Source organism: Ambystoma mexicanum, chromosome 9, assembly GCF_040938575.1.
Source record: "Ambystoma mexicanum isolate Mex_15411 chromosome 9, UKY_AmexF1_1, whole genome shotgun sequence".
Taxonomy (NCBI): Eukaryota; Metazoa; Chordata; class Amphibia; order Caudata; family Ambystomatidae; genus Ambystoma; species Ambystoma mexicanum.
In genome coordinates, this window is record NC_090931.1 from 539,113,127 (window position 1) to 539,134,213 (window position 21,087).

At 47.6% G+C, this 21,087-nt stretch overlaps 1 protein-coding gene across 1 annotated transcript in view; it reads right to left on the reverse strand.

Moving 5' to 3' along the window:
* Positions 1-21,087, reverse strand: part of MED13 (mediator complex subunit 13) — a 1,760,496-nt gene that overhangs the window by 712,780 nt on the left and 1,026,629 nt on the right. Inside the window, exon 16 of the mRNA XM_069615091.1 lies at positions 16,391-17,322. Within this exon, the coding sequence (XP_069471192.1) occupies positions 16,391-17,322 (932 nt within the window). The remainder of the gene's footprint in view (positions 1-16,390; positions 17,323-21,087) is intronic.

The following is a 21,087-nucleotide window of genomic DNA, read 5'->3' on the forward strand; positions in this document are numbered from 1 at the left end:
AAGCCATCAGGCCCAGAAGTTGCTGAAATCACCATGCCGAGGTAGAGTTGGCAATAAAGTGCACTATCGCCTTACAAAGGGAGAAGATCCTCTTGGGTGAGGGGAACACACACTGAATGGCTGTTACAATTCACCCATAGGAAGACCAGATGCTGGGAGGGGCACAACTGACTTCCTTTGGTTGAGGGAGAACCCCAGCTAATGAATATCTGCCAATCTCTGGCAGGTGTGCACCACCCCTTCGGGTGAGCCCTGTCCTCACCCGTCAGTCATCCAGATAGGGGTATTGGTGATGGCCCTGCAAGCAGAGAAGACCCGCAACTGCGTTAATAAACTACATGAATACACAAGGGGCTGAGATCAGGCCGAACGCAGCACCTTGTACTGAAAGGGGTATGACAACCGTGAAACGCTCAACTTCCGATGCAGCTGGTCGATGGGGACATATAGGTACGCATCCTTAAGGTCCAGGTTACACATCTAGTCCCCTGTGTACAGCGATTCCACTATGTGCGCGAGAGTAATCATCTTGAAGCGCACTAGCAGTAAAGATATTGAGAAAGGTTTAAGTTAATTATCTGTAACTATTGTTCTCCAGCATGGATTCACATGCTCATGATTATTCCCAGTCAGGCTAGGAATACTCGGGGGGGCGAAGAAAAAGCATTTTCACTTTAAAAATCACTGTCCTCTGACCCATACTGCCCCAATCCAATGACAGCCCTCTCACTAAGCTTCACCCCTGGTGGCCATCTTCAGATTTGGTAAGCACGTAAAGTGGCAGTATGAACCAAGAAGAGCCACAGAGGGGAAGGTGTTAGGGAGAATTCTCAAATGGTTGATTTCCCTTACCTACTGAGTCCATTTGCTGGATTTCTAGGGTTTATTTTTTCACCTGGTAAGAGTGTGAGCCTTTTTTCCCCACTCTTACATGTGTTTTGCTATGTGTATTTCTACTTTTTGTGTGATCTTGGCCACTGGACCCTCACCTACTCCATGGCAACATATTCTTCCATGTGTGTTACACAGCACCTTCAGTGCAGTGACACAGGGTTGTCTTTCTAGGGCGGACTACTGTCCCCCAGAAAAGATAAAGTTGCCATTAACTTTATTTAGTCACTTTTACCATAGACCAAGTACACCCAATCTTCCATGGAGTATCGGAAAGGGTTAATTCTTATCCCTTTTTTTCTGTCTCTTGGAGCATTGTTTCGCTCCCTTTACACAAAGACTCGGCTGGTGGCAGTGGTATCTACCCTATTTTTTATACCGCGGTTATCTTAAATAACCATGGTATTGTTTTAGACTATTAGCCTCAAACATAAACCCGCTTAACCATATATGACAATGCATTACTTACCGTAAAAGCATTTCTGATGGTTGTATCTACTTAGATTCACATGATGTGCATAGTCCGACATCCAGTGGTCACTGCAGAGTTTTGCATTTTGTTTTTCGTAGTCGAAAAGGGGACGTCGACAAGGCGCGTCTAACACTATCCCTATAGTGACGTGCAGTGTACCCACAATCCCTCACGTGTCGAGGTCCCTCTGTTTGTATTTTTTCTGCCCTGAGGGAGCCTTCTATACGTGAGTGAGTACAGAAAAGAGAGACAGATGTAGAAAGAGGTCTATGTCCCTTCCATCTGAGCGGGGAGGAAGGGTGGGCGCATGTCAATCTAAGCAGATACAACCATCAGAAATGCTTTTACGGTAAGTAATGCATTGTCTTCTGATGTTTGTTAATCTGCTTAGAATCACATGCTATGCATAGACTAGCGAGCAGTACCCGGAGTTGGAGGTGGGTTGTGAGAAGGAACAGTAGAGAAAAGATGTCTTAATACTGCTTGTCCCACCTGGGAATCAGATCTAGAGTGTGCATCTAGACAGTAGTGTTTCGTAAAGGTGTGTACAGAACTCCAGGTTGCCGCTTTGCAAATGGACTCAGGGGGAATATTTGCAATGAATGCTATGGATGCCCCAGTGCCTCAAGTAGAGTGTGCTCTTGGCTTGAAGGGTATTTCTCTCTTAGCAAGAGTGTAACAGAGTGTTGCATTGAACAATCCATCTAGATATAGTGGACTTTGTGACTGCATCTCCTTCTCTTCCTGCTGCCACCGAGACAAAGAACTGATTAGTCTCTCTCAGTGGCCTAGTTCTTTCCATATAAAATATGACAGCTCTGCGCACATCGAGTGTATGCAGGCTCTTTTCTCCCAAATTGGAAGGGTTTTGAAAGAACGTTGGTAGTTCTACTGACTGGTTGACATGGAATTCCGATATGAATTTCGATGCAAAACTTGGGTGTGTGCGTAGAACCACCTTATCTTTGTGAACTGTTACAAAGGGGTCTAGAATAGAAAGAGCCTGTAGTTCACTTACTCACCTAATGGAGGTGATCGGTATTAGGAAAGCAGTCTTAAGAGTGAGGTCCTTAAGAGTTGCCTTGTGCATGGGTTCAAAGGGTGAGCCCATGAGCCTGGTAAGTACCACATTACGGTCCCAGCCGGGAGCTGGGTTTGCTATCGGAGGGTGTATTCTCTTTACCCCCTCCATGAAGGCTTTGATAACTGGGACTTTCCACCATGACACCTTAAGTTGAGAGGTGGTGTATGCAGAAAGTGCAGCTAGATGGACTTTAATAGAATTGAACACTAGACCTGAGTCCAGTAAATGGGTCAGGTAAAGGACAATTTGTGTGGGAGAGCAGTGGACTGGGTTGATGTCTACACCAGATGACAAATCTCTTCCACTTGCTAGAATAGCAGTGGCGAGTGTTGGGTTTTCTTGCTTCTCTGAGAATGTCCATGCATCTCTGTGGGAGTTGTAAATGGACAAATTATATGACCTCAGGAGCCAGGCTGTTAAATTCATGTTCTGTGGGCATGGGTGTAGTGTCTTGCCCTTGTCCTGTGACAGCATGTTGTATGGGCAGGGCAGTTTCACCAGAGGGGACAGGGACATCTCCATCAGGTGCGCAAACCATGGTTGGCGGGCCCACATCGGGGCTATCAGTATCATGGTGACTGGTTCCTGGTGCATCTTGTGCACTATCTTGTTCAGCAGAGGAGTCGGGGGGGGGGGGGGGGGGGGGGGGGAAAGCATAAACAAATTTCCCTGACCATGGTATCCAGAGACCGTTCCCCTTGGAGCGGTTCTGTGGGTATCTAGAGGCGTAATCTAGGCATTGTGAGTTCTCCAGAGTTGCGAACAGGTCTATTTCTGCGAAGGCCCATTGTGTGAAGACGTCAGAGACGATGTCTTCGTTTAACCGCCATTCGTACTCTGAGGGCAGAGGGAAGTCTCTGCTGAGTTCGTCTGCTAGCAGATTGAGTTCCCCTGGTACATGTTGTGACAATAGGAACATCATGTGCCTGAGAACCCACTTCCAGATGTTCTGGGACAGCTTGGACAGTCCTGGAGAGTGAGTGCCCCCTTGCTTGTTGAGGTAGTACATGGCTGTGGTGCTGTCCGTGAGGACCATCACGGTTTTCCCTTGTAGGTGTGTCTGGAAGGCTTTTAGTGCCTTGAAAACCGCAAGTAGCTCCAGTAAGTTTATGTGCTTGGAAGCTACGCTCGGAGTCCAAACTCTGAGCAGTCTGATGGGATAGGTGAGCCCCCATCCTGTGAGGGATGCGTCTGTGGTTAGAGTGGCTTCCACTGCGGGGGTGGCGAATGGTTTCCCCATTACCAGGTTTTCCTTCGACCACCCCCATAGCGAGAGAACCAAGGCCTGCGAGACCACCACTAGATCGTCCCATTGTCCGCTGGCCTGACACCACTGGCTGTTGAGCCACTCTTGCATTGGGCGCAGGCGCGCGTGAGGTACCAAATAAATACATGACGCCATCATTCCTAGCAAGCGCATTGCTTTGCGTACCGTCACCTCTCGACCGGCCACATATTGAGGGAGAAGCCCAGTTGGAACAAAAGGTCTACTGTCTTTTGGGTGTTTGAGAAGCATGTCTCGTAAGACTCCCCTGTTATGAGCCAATCGTCGAGGTAAGGGTATACCGGTATGGACAACCTGCGCAGGTGGGCCGCTGCCACTGCCAGTACCTTCGTGAATACCCTCGGTGCAGACGCTATGCCGAAGGGTAGCACTCTGAACTGGTAGTGTTTGCCCTCTATCATGTACCGGAGGTATTTTCTGTGCGCTGGCAACATCAAAATATGAAAGTATGCATCTTTCATGTCCAGTGTTGTCATGTAGTCCCCCTGAGATAGCAGGGGAATGACCTCCTGTAATGTTACCATACGAGATTTTTGTGGTTTTACAAATTTGTTCGCTGGGCGCAGATCAAGTACAGGGCGCATAGTTGGGTCCTTTTTGGGTACAACGAAGTCCACTGAATAAATACCTTACATTACCTGAGATAGGGGCACGACCTCTATTGCTCCTTTCTGTAGCAGCTGTTCTACTTCTTGCAGGAGGACGACGAGGTGTTCTGGAGACAGGTGTCGTCCCCTTTGAGGTCTGTAGGTGGGGGACCGATTGAACTCTATACAGTACCCGTGGGCTATGGTTGACAATACCCACCAGTCTGATGTTATTCCCTCCCATGCCGATAGGAATGATGTTATCCGGCCCCCAACCGGAGACGCATGGGAGGGGACCCGAACCTTCGGGTCATTTGGTATTATTTGCCGGAGTGCCTCTGGGGCTGGAGCCCCGGCCTCTGCCCTTGCCACGGTGTTGTCCTCTTTGGTTATATTGGTTACTGGTACCCTGATTAGAGGGCCAGTTGCCCGCAGTGTAATGCTGTTGCTGCTGCTGCTGTTGGCGTTGGCCACGAAAAAAGCGCTCGTTGCCAAATCCCCGCCTGTTTGGAGGCTTTGAGATTTGGTCTAAGGTCTTCATGGTGTCGAATTCTTTCTTTGCATTTTCCAGTGCGTCGTCCACTGCCCTTCCAAAGAGATTTGACTCTTCTATTGGCTTATTAATGAGTGACGCCTGCGTTTCTGCCTTGAAACAGGAATTGCGAAGCCAGACGTAACGCTTCAGCAGAATTCCCTGCACCAAAGAACGGCCAGCAGTTGCTGCCGCATCAAGAGTGTTCAGAATGATGCTCTGCCTTCTGTAACTGTAGCCAATAAGCGAGTTCTTCGAGGTTCAGGGGCTTCTTCGATGTCCTGCTTAAGCTTTCCCCATTGAGCATCAGCATAGCTTGCCAGCAATGTATTATTATTGGCAATCCTAATTGAAAACGCTGCCGAGGCGGTAATTATTTTGCCAAAGGCATAAAGCTTTTTCCCTTCTTTATCTGGGGGTGCCTCGCTGGTTGACAGTGGAACCCCAGCCCTCTTCCTTGTGTTAGTCACCACTAAGGAGTCCAGGACTGAGTGACCCCTGATATATAATGGGTCTGACTGAGAGGATTGACCCTTCTTACCATCACGGGGGTGGACAGTGATGGGTTGAGTAGCCTCTTAACTGAGGCGAGGGTAGGAATAGTTTGACTAGTGGGAGGTTTTTCTTTATTAATCCTTTCAACGAAATCAGTATCTGGGGTGACCTCCCCAGTTTCAACTTCAAAATGTGCTGCTGCCTTCCTCAGTAGCGCATTGAAGGTGGGCTGATAGTCTACTGGAGATGGGTTCCCGACTGGTGTGGTCTGAGGAGAAGAAATGTCTATAATGTCGGGGTCTGTAGACCCTGATGGCGACTGCCAGGGCTGTGAGCCACCTTCACCTGGGTCCTCCTCGTAGCCCTCCTCACCTATGTTAGTGTCATCATGAAAACATTCTTCCTCTTGTTGGTCTTCATTATTCACAAACTCATCTTCTTCCTGGAAGAGAGTCCTCTTCAGTGAGGTCGTAAGAGTTCATGTCTTCCTGTAGGGGGTTAAAGAGCTTTGGGTATTTAGCCCTTGGCCCCTCCTGGAGTGCCTCCCTTGGCCTCTTGGGTGTCCTATTTTCTGGGATGGCCATGAACCTGTCTAGCTTGTCCATACATGACTGGAACCTCTCTACCGTCCAGTAAGGTAGGCCAGAGCGGTCTGGGAGTGAAAAGGGAGTTTCCTCTCCCTGTAGTTGCTTAGTTCTGTCCCATAGCGTCGAAGATAGGGTTCCTTCACCTTCTGAGAAACCTTCTCGCTGGCTAGGGTCTTCTGTCGATGGTGGGAGCTGTCCCAGCCTACCCTCCGGCATCCTCAGCGTTTCTTTGGCCCTGTGAGCGGTTTTCGACGTGTCAACCGCCGTCCGTCTCTGGCCGTCTTTAAAAACTATACGCGCAAGGCTTTCGACGATCAGCTTCTCAGTCGAGGGATCGCTCGCCGTCGCGCTAGGCAGTGCCGAGTCTTTACTGGCAACGTACGCAGGCTTGCGAGGCGCGTCGCCTGAGGATTTGGGGTTAGCGCCCTTATTTACAGAAAGCCCAGTCGCCGGTCACAGAAGCGGGGAGGGCTTGCGACCCTTACGGTCGGCGGAAGGCGCCGGTGGACCCGACGCCTCCGTTGACGCTATGGCTGCCTTCGTCTTCGACGAATGCGTGCCCTGGGGTATGTGCTTATGTGTTTTTCTGTGTTCGTCCTTGTAACCGGGGTGTTCATCCCCATAAGCGGGGCGTGAGCCGGGCTTGTCGGGGACGGGCGACGAGGAGCGGGAACGCTCCTTCGAGAGGTCTACAACCTCCGTTGCGGAGGCCATGTAATCACTGTTCTCATCACATTCGGCGGAGGCAGCTGGCGAGGAGTCAGACCTAGACATCGCATAGGCTGCCCATCTTTCGACCCTGCGGTCCTTTAAAGTTTTGGGTTTAAGTAACTTACAGGCCGCACAGCCGTCCTCTTTGTGATCGAGGGGCAAGCAACGGTTACACCATTTATGCTTGTCCTTCCAGGTAAACTTGCCCTTGCAACGCGGGAAAACCTAAAGGGAGTCCTCTCCATAGCTGAGGGCATGAAATATGATTACGACCTTGAAAGAGGGAGGGGAAAGAGAAAGGCATTCTCAGAGTGAAACAAAGAAATGACCACACAACCCCACTCTCCCTACTGTGTTAGGCCGGCAAGGCCAGGCCACGTGTTCGGCAGCGCCGAAGGATCTCCTCCGCTCGTCCCTCCATCGAAGATCTTGCTTGGCGGAGAACAGCTTGGCAGCTACATTGAGAGAGGGATCTATGTGATAGTTCTAAATAATAATAAACGACCAAGGGTCGAGGAAATGATTTCGCAATGTCTCTCGAGGAGCTCCGCATAAAGGCGACCAACAACTGGGCGGAAAAAAACAATCTGAGGGACCTCGACACGTGAGGGATTGTGGGTACACTGCACGTCACTATAGGGATAGTGTTAGACGCGCCTTGTCGACGTTCCCTTTTCGACTACGAAAAACAAAATGCAATACTCTGCAGTGACCATTGGATGTCGGACTATGCACAGCATGTGATTCTAAGCAGATACAGACATTTTTTTACGGTTCCAGCTGGGTTTATTCGCCATTTCTTTTTGTAAAGGTCTTTCTCGTGTTTTACTCTACGCGGCAAACTAGGTTTGCTCCCTTAGTTCATCGCCTTTTCGCGGGCTTCCACACAGAAGCCCTCCTTTAGGCGCCTGAGAGTCTGGGTAGGCAGGATGTGAGGGAGGGGGTTTTAGGCCCCCTGCCATGGGATCCCTTGGTAACCCAAGTCGCACTCCTGTTTGATTGGCTGGGTGACTGTCCTTGCCAGGACAGCCACACTGCTGTGTGACTGACAGCCAGGCTGTATGAATGGGGGAAAACTGCATAAAAAGTAGATCTCTGGGACTGGAAGAGCAGAGTCGCCACTTGAACGAAATAACCTAAGAGGAACTGACAGAAGAGGACTCGTACAACGACTGAACCGCCCGGTGAAGCCCTGCTGCAGGTCCGAATCTTCTGAATCCTACGACAGAAGATCCTCCAAGAAACCTCTTCCCTTAAGCTGTTGGGACCAACCAGTTCACCCAAACTGCAAGCCAGGACCCCTCCTCTGGTCGAATTCGCTGTACAGAGCTACAGTGGGCCGCATAGCCAGGAAGGTGGGACCATCCTTGGGTTTTAAGGAGCGCACCTTTAATTTGTTGCTTTGCTCTGCTGCTGGTTTCTTCCCTGGGTAGTGCAGGACCCTCTAGTCTTCCTACTTCTGATCAGTCCGACAGTCGCTTCAGGAACCGTGAGCCTGCAGGAACTACCAGGAACGTCTGCCTCAGCTACAGCGCTCTCTCCGTTTTAAGGTACTGTGCAAATCCGGTTGTTCGTTTCGTTCAGCCGCGGTGAAAGTGTTTGAAATCTTTCTCCAATCTGAGGGCTTGTCCTTCTCTTCTCTTTGAACTACCTTTTCTACCAGCCAACCTCTTCCAGAAACCGTGCCACGAACTTTACCGCAAACTACCCTGAACTGTATTATCTTGAGCAAAAGTCTTTTGACCTATTGACTTTGGCCCAAAGCCTTTTCTGATTTTATCATTGTAGTTCCTCTTGTTTGATTGCCCCGAGTACTTACCTGTTGGTGTGATTCAATTTCAGTTAACTTTGTCTTTCCCTCCCTTTTTTAATTGCTGGAGTGCCATTTTGCTCCCACTTCATTTTGTGAGCTTAACTTATCTGGAACTTATGGGTAGTTGTGTGGTGTATTAAGAGTGTGATTTTAGACTGCTTATAAAAGTGTAATGTTATACAACTGAAGAGTGAAATAAATGTATATTCTTTTACTTGAAAACCTTGAGTCAGTGTTTGCCTGCATCATAGTAATTGCTGTCCTTTTTGTAACTATTTGATACTGCTCACTTACTCTTGAGATAAGTCTGGCTGCTCCGCTACTGCTACCACCTTAACTGTGTAGTACAGGCTTGTACCAAAGGTAAAATTGTACTGTCACTTGTAGTCTTAATTGTGTGTGGTGTTCCTAAAGGGTACTGCATATAATTGCTTAACACCCTGTACTGCCCAAATGAGGGCCAGATAAATTTCTTGAGGGAGGCAATGGGGGAAGATCTTGGACAGAACGGAGGGGTTCCTTCTTCAGGGAGGGGACTTTAACATGTGGGCGGACTGGGGACTAGACCATAGTTGTGAGCTCACCCCCCCCCCCAGGTAGTAGGAGAGGAGGGTGTGGGGGGGCAGGCAAAGAACGGATTCATGGACTATACGTGGGACTAAGGGCTGGTTGAAATCTGGAGGGAAGCACACCCGGCCAAGCGGGGTTACACATTCCGCTCGGCAGTCCATGGTTCCAGAACTAGGATAGACTACATTTTCATGGAACATCAATATGCCAGTAGAGTGGCCAACTGTCAACATCGCCCTATCAGCTGGTCAGACCACGATCTCGTGGGGGCAGACATCACCATGTCCGGGCTGTAGCCCAGGGAATCGTTGTGGCATTATAACGCCCTTCTGAGAGACTGGGTCTTTGGGAGAGGCCATCAGGGAATATTTTGTGATAAATGGCATAGGAGAGGTTGAACAGGGGATAGTATGGGATGCAGCCAAGGCAACCTGGAGGGGTAAGTTGATTGGGGAGAGGGCAGCGAAAAAGAACTAGGGCACTCCTCCAGGGCCAGAACCTGAGGGGAGAGACACGCCGCCTGGAGCGGGTTGAGGGGAAAAGGAGAGAAAGAGAAGGAAAGTCACCAGAGGACTTCCAGGGGAAAGCGGCAAGAGTTCAAAGAGAGATGGGTAAAGTTCTGTCCGGCCTCCAGTACTTTAGAGAAAAATATTATGAAAAAGGGGATAAGGCGGATACTATGGTGGCGGCTAAGCTCTGGGGCCCAAGGGGCCGGTGGACAGGATCAGGGAGATGACCCCAAGTCGCAACCAGAGGCAACAGCAGGAGAATTTGCCAACTTTTATGAATCTTTGTATGGGAACGAGGAGGCTCCAGACAAGTTGGCAATGGACTCCTACCTGGTAGGGGTGACCCCAACGACATTCGCTCCAGCGAGGCCTACGTGCTGGAAGGGCCAATCACAACAGAAGAAGTCCTTGTAGCGATAGCCGGCCTGAAACTAGGGAAGGCCCTGGGAGAAAACTGGTTCACAGCAGGCTTTTACAAGACCTTTGCGGGCCCTTTGGCTGGGTTCCTGGCAGGCCAATTTTTAAACATTATGGCGACAGGAAGCCCCCCCCCTTTTAGGAAGGGCACTAATCACAGTCATTCCCAAGGAAGGGGAGGACCCGGGAGACAGCCGATCCTATAGACCCATCTCCTTATTGAACGTCTATGCAAAGTTGTTCGCTAGGATAGTTGCTACGAGGTTGGAAAGCCTTATGTCAAAACTCAGCCACTCTGATCAGGTGGGCTTTATACAGGGTAGACGGGGGCAGACACTATGAGAAAGACTCTGCACCTCATGAGGGAGGCAGTAGCCGGAGGGGGCAATCCGGTCCTAGTAGCTTTAGATGCCGAAAAGGCATTTGCCGGGTTGACTGGGGGTTCCTACACAGGGTACTAGAGAAATTCAGCTTTGAGGAGGGACTCCGGGGAGCCATTAAAGCCCTATATGTGAATCCGACAGCCAGGGTCATGATCAATGGGCGGTTGTCCCATACGTTTAGGCTCCAGCGGGTAACGTAACAGGGATGCCCCTTGTCCCCTCTGCGGCTCGCCATGACAATGGAGATACTAGCAGAATATTTTAGGGGAATCCGTCGAGATGTGGGGCATCAAAGTGGGAGACACAACTTTTAAAATCGGTCTCTATGCAGACGACAATGCTGCACTTGCGACATCCCGCCCAATCAGTCTCGGCAGCCCTGCAGGTGATGAGTGACTTTGGGAGTTTCTCAGGCTTTAAGGTGAACGTGGGGAAAAATCACGTATTTACTTTTTGCCCCAGACTCAGCCGGGAACATAGAAGAGCTGTAACCCCTGGGCCTCGGAATCCAGACTAAAGGGGTGAAATACCTGGGGATAAATATTAGACTAGATGGGGACCTGGGCCAGGCCAACACCCTCCATGGTTTGACAGGTTATTCACAGAGATGGAGGGGTGGAACAAAAGGCAGATATTATGGATGGGGAGATTAAATGCAGTCAAAATGAACCTCCTCCCCAGGGTAGTATACTTGTTTCAAATGCTCCCAATTAAAGCCCCAGAAGAACACTTGAAGGAAGCCAAGCAGCGCATTTTGAGATTTATATGGCAAAGCCAGAAACCCAGGGTGGTATATGAGACTCTTACCCTCCCAAAGGAGAAAGGAGGGGCAGGCCTCCTAGACTTGCAGGCGTACTACAGGGCAACACTACTCAGGGCGCTGGCCCCCACCTAAGAGGACACGGATAAACAGTGGGTTTACCTGGAGAACTATCACCTGTGCCCAGCTACAGTGGGGGAATGACTGCGGGTCACGCGAAATAGGGTCCCTTAGCGGATCAGGGAACATCAATTCCTGGGGACCATGTGGAAAGCAATGGCTGGGGGAGGTAAAAGGGAGAAGGCAACCACGTGGCCTTCCCCGATAAGCCACATCTGGGCACCACTGGTCAGGGACGCAATCCCAGGAGTTGGGCACTATCAGACCTGGTAGGAGGAAGGGCTCTGCAGGGTGGGCCAGCTGATACAAGAAAACAAGTTCATAAGCATCCAAAAATTAGAAGAGGCAGTAGGTATTGGTACGCTGTCTCCAATCCTATATCTGAGATTGAAAGGGATATTCATGTCAGAGAAATGGAAGCCACTCATTCGGAGGGACCTCTCCCCTGTTGTGTTGTTGGACACCCATGCAGACATGAAGGGGCTCATCTCCCTACTTTGTAGAGCCCTGTTGGAATCTAGGGAGGGGGTGACCAGGGGTCTTAGAGCGAAATGGGAGAGGGGTCTGGGCCTGGAATTAGGGGATGGCATGTGGGCACGACTTTGTGAAAGTGCTTTTAAGACCTCAATTTCATGGCAATACAAAAACCGCATGCCATGAAACTGCTACATTAGGTGGCAATACGACCCAGTGTCACTTTCCAGATGTTCCCCGCAGTCGACCCCCGCTGCTGGCATGGGTGCAGGGAAAGAGCCAACTATTGGCACATGTGGTGGACATGCCATAGGATACAGGTGTACTGGACGTAGTTGTTGGGGTGAATTAGGGATGCAGGAGCTGGATCTTATAACACTGGAAAAGGGGTCACCTCCCCACGGTGTGGGAGTGGGTTGGTGTGATGCTGAAAATGCATCGGGGGGACAGGGCCTCCATATCCTTGTCCTTTACTGCTTTTTATCGCGTATTCTGTCGTGTTTTCCCAGAGAGTTCATGTGGGACTCCTGGCGGTGCAGCTCTCTCCTTTGATTTTGGTGAACAGACCCATGGGATACCCTTATGGCACCCACGGGTGGGAGTACAAACCTGTGCCCCTAGTGTATGTTTCTGAGCACCTGTGTGTAGCCGCCCCCAGAGCAGAGTACGGGCTGGTGGCAGCTCTGTGCTGAATTGACTGGTGCCCTGAGCGTCCTCCATTTTGGGATGCCCAGGCCCGGTCATTGGAATCGGTAGATTCCTGATGGAGACAAGATGGCCCCCGTGGCCTCTTGCCTTCCATCGACTGTTAATTTGATCTTCCCGAATCCTGACTGGCTTTTGGGTGGAAGTTTCATATATGGTAGTGTGGGGAAGTGCCGACCAGACTGGCTGGAGCCTTCCCAAAGACCGTATGTTGTGGGTACACCTGTGGGTGGGACCTGGGTGAATGGAGTGTGTGAAGAATATGCATTTCTTGCTGTGGATGTCTGGTTTCTTGTGTGTGACACAATGACTGAGACAGCCCTGCCCGAAACTGGTATGAATTCAGTGTGTGTTGAATGGCGTGGTACTCGTCCAAATCCACATTCTGTGTTTTGAGTGTCTGGATGGAGAAGAATGGCCTGAATGCACTGTGCGCCTGATTGGCTGATAGACTGCTGAATGCCCTTCGTAGTGATTGGATGCTCGAGTGTGACCCAGCGGAATGAATAGGAGATCAACAGTTTCTGGGGAGCTCTCACTGCTTGGAATCGTGTTCGGAAGTGTTCAGAGCTGAAGTCCAAACTACGAAGAGTAACTGGAGTGAAACTGACGCTTGACCTTGAAGCCCTGCAGGAAGAGAAGAATGGCTGTTGCTCTCCATCAAGTTAAAAGCTGCTGTGTCTCAGAGCGGACCTGGTAAGGCGCCCTCTTCCCGAGCTATGAGGGACCATCGTGTACCAGCTGATCTTTGCCAAAGATCCCTGGTAGACAGACCTACGACAAACTGCAGACCGGAGACGGGGACTGCCGCGGAATTCCAAAGAGAAGCGCCCGGACTGTTGTCCAGCACCGTCACCGACGGCCGCCGCCGACCGGAGCCGCAGTGCTCCCGTTGCCTAAGAACTTTCGATTAACGGACACGCTCGTCCGCACCACCGCCTGGCCTTATCCCGCAGGAGAAGGCCGGGCCTTCGACGCGCCGAGGAGCATCCGCCGGTGGGTTTCCCACCACCCAAAGACCACAGACGCTGACAACTCGATGCCCTTGCTGGGCCACAGTTCTTCAAACTCTTTGCGGTCCAGAACTATCGACATCGAAGTGCCCTGCAGGCCTCTTCCTTGCAGGACGTTTGCGCTTCCCTGTTGACGAGCACCGCTAAGAACAAAGCTGCCACTTGACCGCCGTAGTTCACCCTGTTCTCCGTCGGAAGTTCGATGACCCGTGACTCCTGCCTTAAAGGGAGGGCACTCAAGAAGGGCCGTCGATTCCCCAACGAGGAACGCTACAACTCCAGGTACTTTGGGGTTGCAGAACTATTGGAAAGGCTCTTGTGAACAATATATGGACTGGGCTTGTGATCTTAATTCTACAGGTTGGGGGGTGGGGGGAGGTGGATCTCCACACAGAACTGTGTCTCGGTAGCAGGGCCAGTATTCTGACAATTGTTCTAACCAACTGCTTTCTTCTTATAGCTATTGTTGGTTTCCCTTACAACCTGATTTGAGTGACATTTAATCGTACAGTTGATGCACTTTAAAGCGATCTAATAGTAATTGTGGTACCACGTAGAACTGTAAACTTGCTATTATAGATAACCGAATACAAAGTGAGTTATCGTGATATTGTACATAACCTTGAATACTAATTATTTAAAATCTGTTTTAACTAATAGTGTGCGGACATTCCTTTGTGGGTGCTTGGGGACTACACTACTTAAGAACCAGGCCGCATCACCTCCTGAGAAGCTAGGCCTTGATTGCTCGACCACGTACCAATAATAGAGAATCTTGGCTGGGGTCCTTTGTGCCTCTCTTCTACCATATAGAGAGCAGAAGTACAGACACCCTCCTCCGGTCCTTTACAGTCGAGTCGGCCAAAGACATTTATCTGATGGAAAAAATCTCGGCAGCAAATCATGGGAACAGTGCACTGGTTGAGTCTGAATGGCTACAATTCCACATTTTTTTTGTAACTCAGGGAATGGGGAATAGAGGGCCAAGGGCACACTGACTCGGCCCCAGTGGACTTACATTTCTGATAAAGACCAGATTTGAAGGAGTCATCGTATAATTGATATTAGAAACCCCGGGCAGGGCCCAAGATGGAGTGACAGGAGCTCTCCGACCCGTTCAAGCCAGAGCTGCACCTTTTAGGGGGGAGGGGTGTACTAAAATTTGGGGATTATAGCTTTTAAGATGTTCTGGGGGTGGGACACTCCATTTTGCTCGTTTTGAATGTTCCCTTCTTTAAGAAATGCCAATAAAAACAAATTTACACAAAAAAAACCAAAACATTAGTACTGCCTCAAGATAGTATACATTGAACGTTACACATTTCAGATCCCAGCCAATTTGAGACTTCAATTTCACAGAAGATTATGGCTACTTTAAGCTGGACAAAAATGCAACTTGCCCACAAGAAAAAGAAATCAGAAACCTGCATTAGAAGATTTCGATCTTTAATCAAATGTCCTTCCAACATACTAAAAATGAATGCATAGAAATATAGGTGTTTAAAGAACTAAGTTTCAATTGTACGTGTAAAGTACAGGGAATGAAATCATAAGTTGATTTGACAAGGTTATTTTCTGAAAATTGTATTCCTGTGGGTTTATGATCATACCTTGTCTATCATGTAGGTGTTCAGTTTCATTATGATGGCAGGGAGACAGGGGTAGGCTCTTTCAGCTCTTAGTAGATGCTTTAGTGAGAAACATGGAATGTTAAGTCCTGATGAAGTACACTGGTACGGTATATCTAGTTCTGCTTGCCACCACTTGTTTATGCACTTTGGGGTAGATGATAAACCACCACTCAAGTTTTGAAAAGGAGACAAATTGGTAGGCATCCAAACCTAGGAGATTAGGAAAATGTTTGATGCCCAGTCTGGATTGACTGCCCAACTGTGATGCTAACTGTACTGCAATTTTAAGTTTCAATGTTGGGGATGAGGGAAGAAATTGTTATAGCCAAAGATCTGCGTGTAGGGCTTTGGAGTAACCTATGTTCATTGTAAAAAATGGATGCAACAGTTTATGATTTTGATGCGTTTGGCACTGTTTAACTTCACTCTAATACACTGAATAGTTTTGTAAATGTTATGTAGAATCTTCAGCATTCATTAAACCCAGTTGAAATATGGAGAGAATATATGTGGGTGCTTAAATCATGAAGTTTAATGACCCTTTAAAAATGTAATTTAAAAAACTGACTAAGGAAAGAAAACTTGCTTAAATAGGAAACCATGCTTAACACAGCCAAATACAGTATAACAGGGTTACATAAAAACCATGCAATCAGTATATTAAACACGTTTTAAAGAACAGTGCCTTTCCATACCCAAAAGGAACCCAGAGCATCATCATAAACCCATATAAGAGGCAACATGGTAAGTTTAACCACGCATTTATTAAGACATTTATTTTTCCACATAAGGGATGGATGGAGCAGGGTCACTCAAAGTAACGAGAGGGTGAAAAAAGTCACTATTTTCAGATACAGGCAGTTAGGGTACAATAATAGCAATACAAATGAACTTGAACGTGAACAAAGCCAGCCTATCCTATTAGGAATGTGATGTGTAGCTCCAAAAAGTGGAAATCCACCAAGCATGCATATACCATTTCAGAGTCCTAAACATACATACAGCGTGGGCACAGAGGAAATATGATTATACTGGAAGCCGGTTAGCAGATCCACCAATAACGAATAAACATACGAAAACAATTTGGATAGATTCCAACATGTACAGAATTATTTAAACTAACATTTTACGCTGCCTCTCTTGCAATCACATGGAAAATGCTACAAAAAAGGTTAAATGAGTATTTCTAAATTAAGAAATTGAACACGTTTTACCTGAGGGTTCTTGAGCATATCAAATGTATGCTAAAATATTAAGGCTTTGTGGACACTTGTCTAACCTCCTACTTTCAACGCAAATTAATGTACATTTCAGTTAAATTACAAAAGGACTGATTAAAAGATATGCTTACCATTTCTTTTAGACCAATGATGTAAGCAGGTAGTTTTCACAAGCGTTTCATCAACTTTGCCTCCAGACATATTGTCCATGAACTGGCGGCCATGTTCCAATGCAAGGTAGCAGTCATTGCTACAATCCTTCTCTTCAACGCGACCCAGGCTGCTCCCTGGACTGCTCTTGGGTATGGACTCATGGTCTGCAGCTCCAAACGGTGAAAATAAATTAGTGCACTGGTCCTGCAGCAATAATATCAATTCATCTGGCAGTTTATCTGTTTCTTTCAGTCCCCCGCTGCCATGATCTACTGCAGCTGCTCGCAGGGATTCAAAACGTTTCTCTGCTTCTTTGCCACAATCCGTACTTCGACCTATAATCTCCAACTCATCCTCAAGGAACAAGCCAGAACTGTTACCAAATTTTCTATTCATGACCGCACTGAAACCGCACGTGCACCTGTACTGAACTTCCTGAGCTGGATCTGGAATGTAAACTCCAACATCTGCACCCTTGATGTTCATGTTGCAGACACAGATACAACAGCTATCAAAGTTGCAGTCTTTGAATAGATTCATCACAGATTCTGAAAGGATAAGGTTTACATACAGACTATGGGCCTCGGGGATAGATGGAACAGTTGCTGGTTCGACAGAATTGAGTGGCCTGCAAGTTGACGGTGTTGACGCAGGTGAATACAAATCCGAATTCTCATATTTTATAGATCCCTGAGCACTGGCAGGCCCACCAGCTCCCCTTGGGGTGCGAGGAGTCCTTGGAGTCCGAGGTGTAGGAGCAGAAAAACGAGGGGTAGCAGGAGAAGGGGTAATGCCTGGTCCACCATTGCTGGGAGGTGCACTATTGGACATCCCAAATGGGGTATGAGTTTGAGGGGTGTAGGTCTGAACATACTCTTGATCCAAAGCACTTCCAACACTAGGAATGTTCCTAAAAAAAGAAAGGGGCAACAAAATATGAGAAAACATACAAAGTCCCAATATGTAGATTCATTAGACCGAGTGGTTCCAAAACATATGTGCATGGAAACCTGAGCAGTTAAATAACAAATGCAAATTTTGTATCAAGTAGCCCAGTTGTAGGATTGCATCTTCATTTCTTTATCATCCAGTACTTTTGCTTATAAATTCAGTACTACCCACAATTAGGCATAGACTGCATATCATTTCAGTATTCACACACTGTTAGGCAAGATTGTATGCAGTACCCTTTGGGTGCACTACAGTAACCTTGACCTCCTGGCAATAGGGACCCAACCTTTGGTATATGTCTGAACTACACAGGTTGGTAGTATGGCTGAGCAGCCAGGCTCATCTCAAAAGGAGTCAATGTGGGCAGTAATGTTGTGACAGTTTCGCAGTAGCAGTTATTCAAACAAACACTTACACTCAAGGTTTCTTCATAAAACCATTATTAATTTATTTCACAGTCGGTTGTATAAACCTTCAGAAGGAAGCAATATACGTAACAATTAAAATACACTTTAAAACACACTCAGTTTCTCTAAATCAGATGACACCCATTAGGGGTGGCACACAGACACTTCCAACACCCTCCGGTGATTTAAATAGCTAGGACACTGGACAGTGATGCATCACTGGTACATTAAGAGCAATACCGAGTTGGGTGTAAAAGAGAATAGAGGAATACAACCAAGGTTAACAAATAATTCACAAACATGTAAGTACTTCTGATAACTTCCAATGCAGAGTAAATTAACCCTTTCCTGGGGGAAAGGCCAATTCACAAAGTCAGGGGTAAAGAGGAGTCTGAGGGAGCCAGGACTAGCAATGTTAATTGCACAATGTCTAGGTGAGCTGAATATCTTCTTTGCAGGTAGATAAAGTCGTGCACAATGTTCTTGAAATGTTTGTTGAAAATAAAACACTTGAAGGGCCTCAAGCTGGGAGGCTTGTGAGGGGCAAAGCTTAAGCAACTCTGCAAGTTAACCAAGACAGGTCTCAACTGAGAGTAAGTAAGGCTACACAACAAGAGGTACGTTCTTAGACTTTACAGTACTTCTGGATATAAGAAATGGTTTCAGCTGGCTTCTGTTCCTGTATAACTCTGCAGATCCTGTTCCTGACGTGGGGACAAGAGGGAGGACGTCAGAAGACTCCTGCTCTGCAATGGGAAGGTCAGCGGCAGCAATGGGCAACCTTCAATTCAGCTGTCCTTCAGTCTTTCAGCTCCTCGTGACTGACAGCGAATAGCAACACGGCGGTTCTCGGATACCACTTCAGACTTTCCTTGCTTCAAAGGTAGAGCACTCTTGTGGTGGCTCAGGCTTGGTCAGTCCTGCATCAGGGAAGTCAGGAGGATCTTTCTAGCGCTCGGGTCCAACTTAAAAGCAACGCACACAATCAGGTGTTCCTCTCCCTGGTACTTCGGTTCCAGCAGCCGCAGAAATACAACCAGCTTCGAGAGGATGTCCAGACAGGCTCATTTTGGAGTTGATTGGTCCCACCAACTCAAGGGGAGAAGTCGTCCTTGCAGGGCTTCTCTAGTCGAGGCGAATTCAGAGCTTAAGCACAGCAGCAGGGCTTCACCGTGAAAACCAACGTTCCAGGAGTTGCAGTAGGCGTCTCTTCAAAGTTCTTCGGATTCCTTCATCCAGTGGTCGACTCTGCCTTCCAAGCCAAAAAGCCTTGCCTTTTATGCAGGTTTCTCCCATTCATTCCAGCCTAGCTGTCAATCGCAGAGCAGGGTGACTGTCCTTGCCGGACAGCCAGCCGGCCAATCACCTTTGGGTGCATTCCTGTAACCAAGTGGATTAAGCACAGGGAGTTTTGGCCACCTCCCTCACTTCCTGCCCCTACCAGACATACTGGAGCCAGAGGCAGGCTTCACTTGTGAATCCCGCCAAAGAAAAAACAAACAAATGGACCAAACCTCGTTTGGCGTGCAGAGTAAATCTCAAGAAGGACCTTTCTGACAAATAGTGAAAAAAGAAGACCAGGCCCATTTTGACAAAATGGGCACCCATGGGTGCCTTACCGCAGCTGCAAACGTGGCCTGCAGTAAACCCACAATGGTAGTAAAAAGTAAATCACTACCACCAGCCATTAATTGTACAAAGGGTAAAATAAAAATGTTACATGAGAAACTAGACAAGAAGATACTAAGTAACCCCTCCAGCACCCTATTGTAAGATAGTGGGTGCTGGGTCTAGAAAGTTACAAAATGTAAGTAAAGTCAATTTCACTTCTCTTGGTGAAGGTATTGGAAATGCAAGAAAATTCCCTGTCCTGCTGCACTGAAGGTGCTGTGTGTGTGTCAATGTAAAAACGATGCCTATGGAGTTTGACAGACTCCAAAGTTAAAAGAAATAGAGTCCAAATCACTATAAAAATACGAGTGTGAGAGAAAGCTGGGGTCTCTAGAGTAGAAGGGAACACATTTCGGAGAATTCTCCCCAATGCAGACCTTCTACGCCTTCCAAAAGTGCAGATGAACAATCGTTTTTTGCCAAAAAAATAAATAAATCTTGAGTAGAGATGCCAATCACATTTTGTACATTTGTTTCCAAGTGGAAATTGCAGGATTCCTTTCACTTATAAGAGATTCATGTTACACAATCATTGCAATTAAAACTGCCAAGCATGTGCTACATGCATTAATCACAGTGCATAATCGGGGAAAGTAGCCAAGAAAAGTGTAGACTGGAGAAAGCAGTGACAAAGCGTTTAAAGTTCTACTTAGCAGAATGGTTTGAGATGTTCTTTTCTCTGCTTGCTGCATGATTTGTGGCAAAAACCGGACACTATGCTTATTGAAAGGGGACTGAAATATTAAAAGGTAACTTAATTATGTCAACTGTTAGTCAAAGCATCAGCAAATATTGCTTTCTTAGTCAGACGTTTCTAAACTTTGATCAAATGCAAAGACATTTCTTTCCAGGATAGATTTTGATAGGCTGTGAGGCAGGGCGCGATTTACCACTGCCTGGTGTTCAAAATGGTATTTTCCAGTTTTCAGTGGGTGCAGGTGCTGGGAAAGTCAGAGTCTGTTGCCACAGTGGGGATTAACGTTGGTAGCAGGATGATGTGTTAGGAGTCCATGGTAGACATTGCCATACCGAACCGGAAGGTGTGCTGTGAATTGTATGCAAAGATAAGAAACCGGGTGAAGAGTTGTAGTGCAGAGTTATGTGGGTGTATGTTAAGGTTGATGGCCGAGTATTGAAAAGCACTGTATACCTTGTATAACAATGCATGCATTGCTAACAATGCAACAAGCAAAACACGTGGGCATGTGGTATTGTCCATAATATAAAGCAGTGCATATTCACAGTATAGCAAGAAATGGGCAATAGCAGCTCAGGGTGCCCTTACAACTTTAAACTAAGCAGGACAAGGACCCAATTGTGGTATCATTTGTGAAATACAATAGTGATGCAAGGGTCACGGTGAATCGCAGCATATCTTTGTGCCTAATGCAGATCAAAGCAGCTGAGAGCAGTTCGTACAAAGACATCATGCATGTTACCACACCTGAATCAGGAGAGCACTACAGTGTTTAAGTTTGTATTGGTGACCTGGTAGCCATTTAGGCTCCAGGAGTGTCCCACAAGCTGCCTAATAAGAATCAAGTGTATTATGCGACTGTCCTTTGAAGATAACGTCCCAGCAGGATGGGGCAGAGACCATGCTATATGAACCTTAATGGCCCATTTTAACACAAGCGTCGATATAG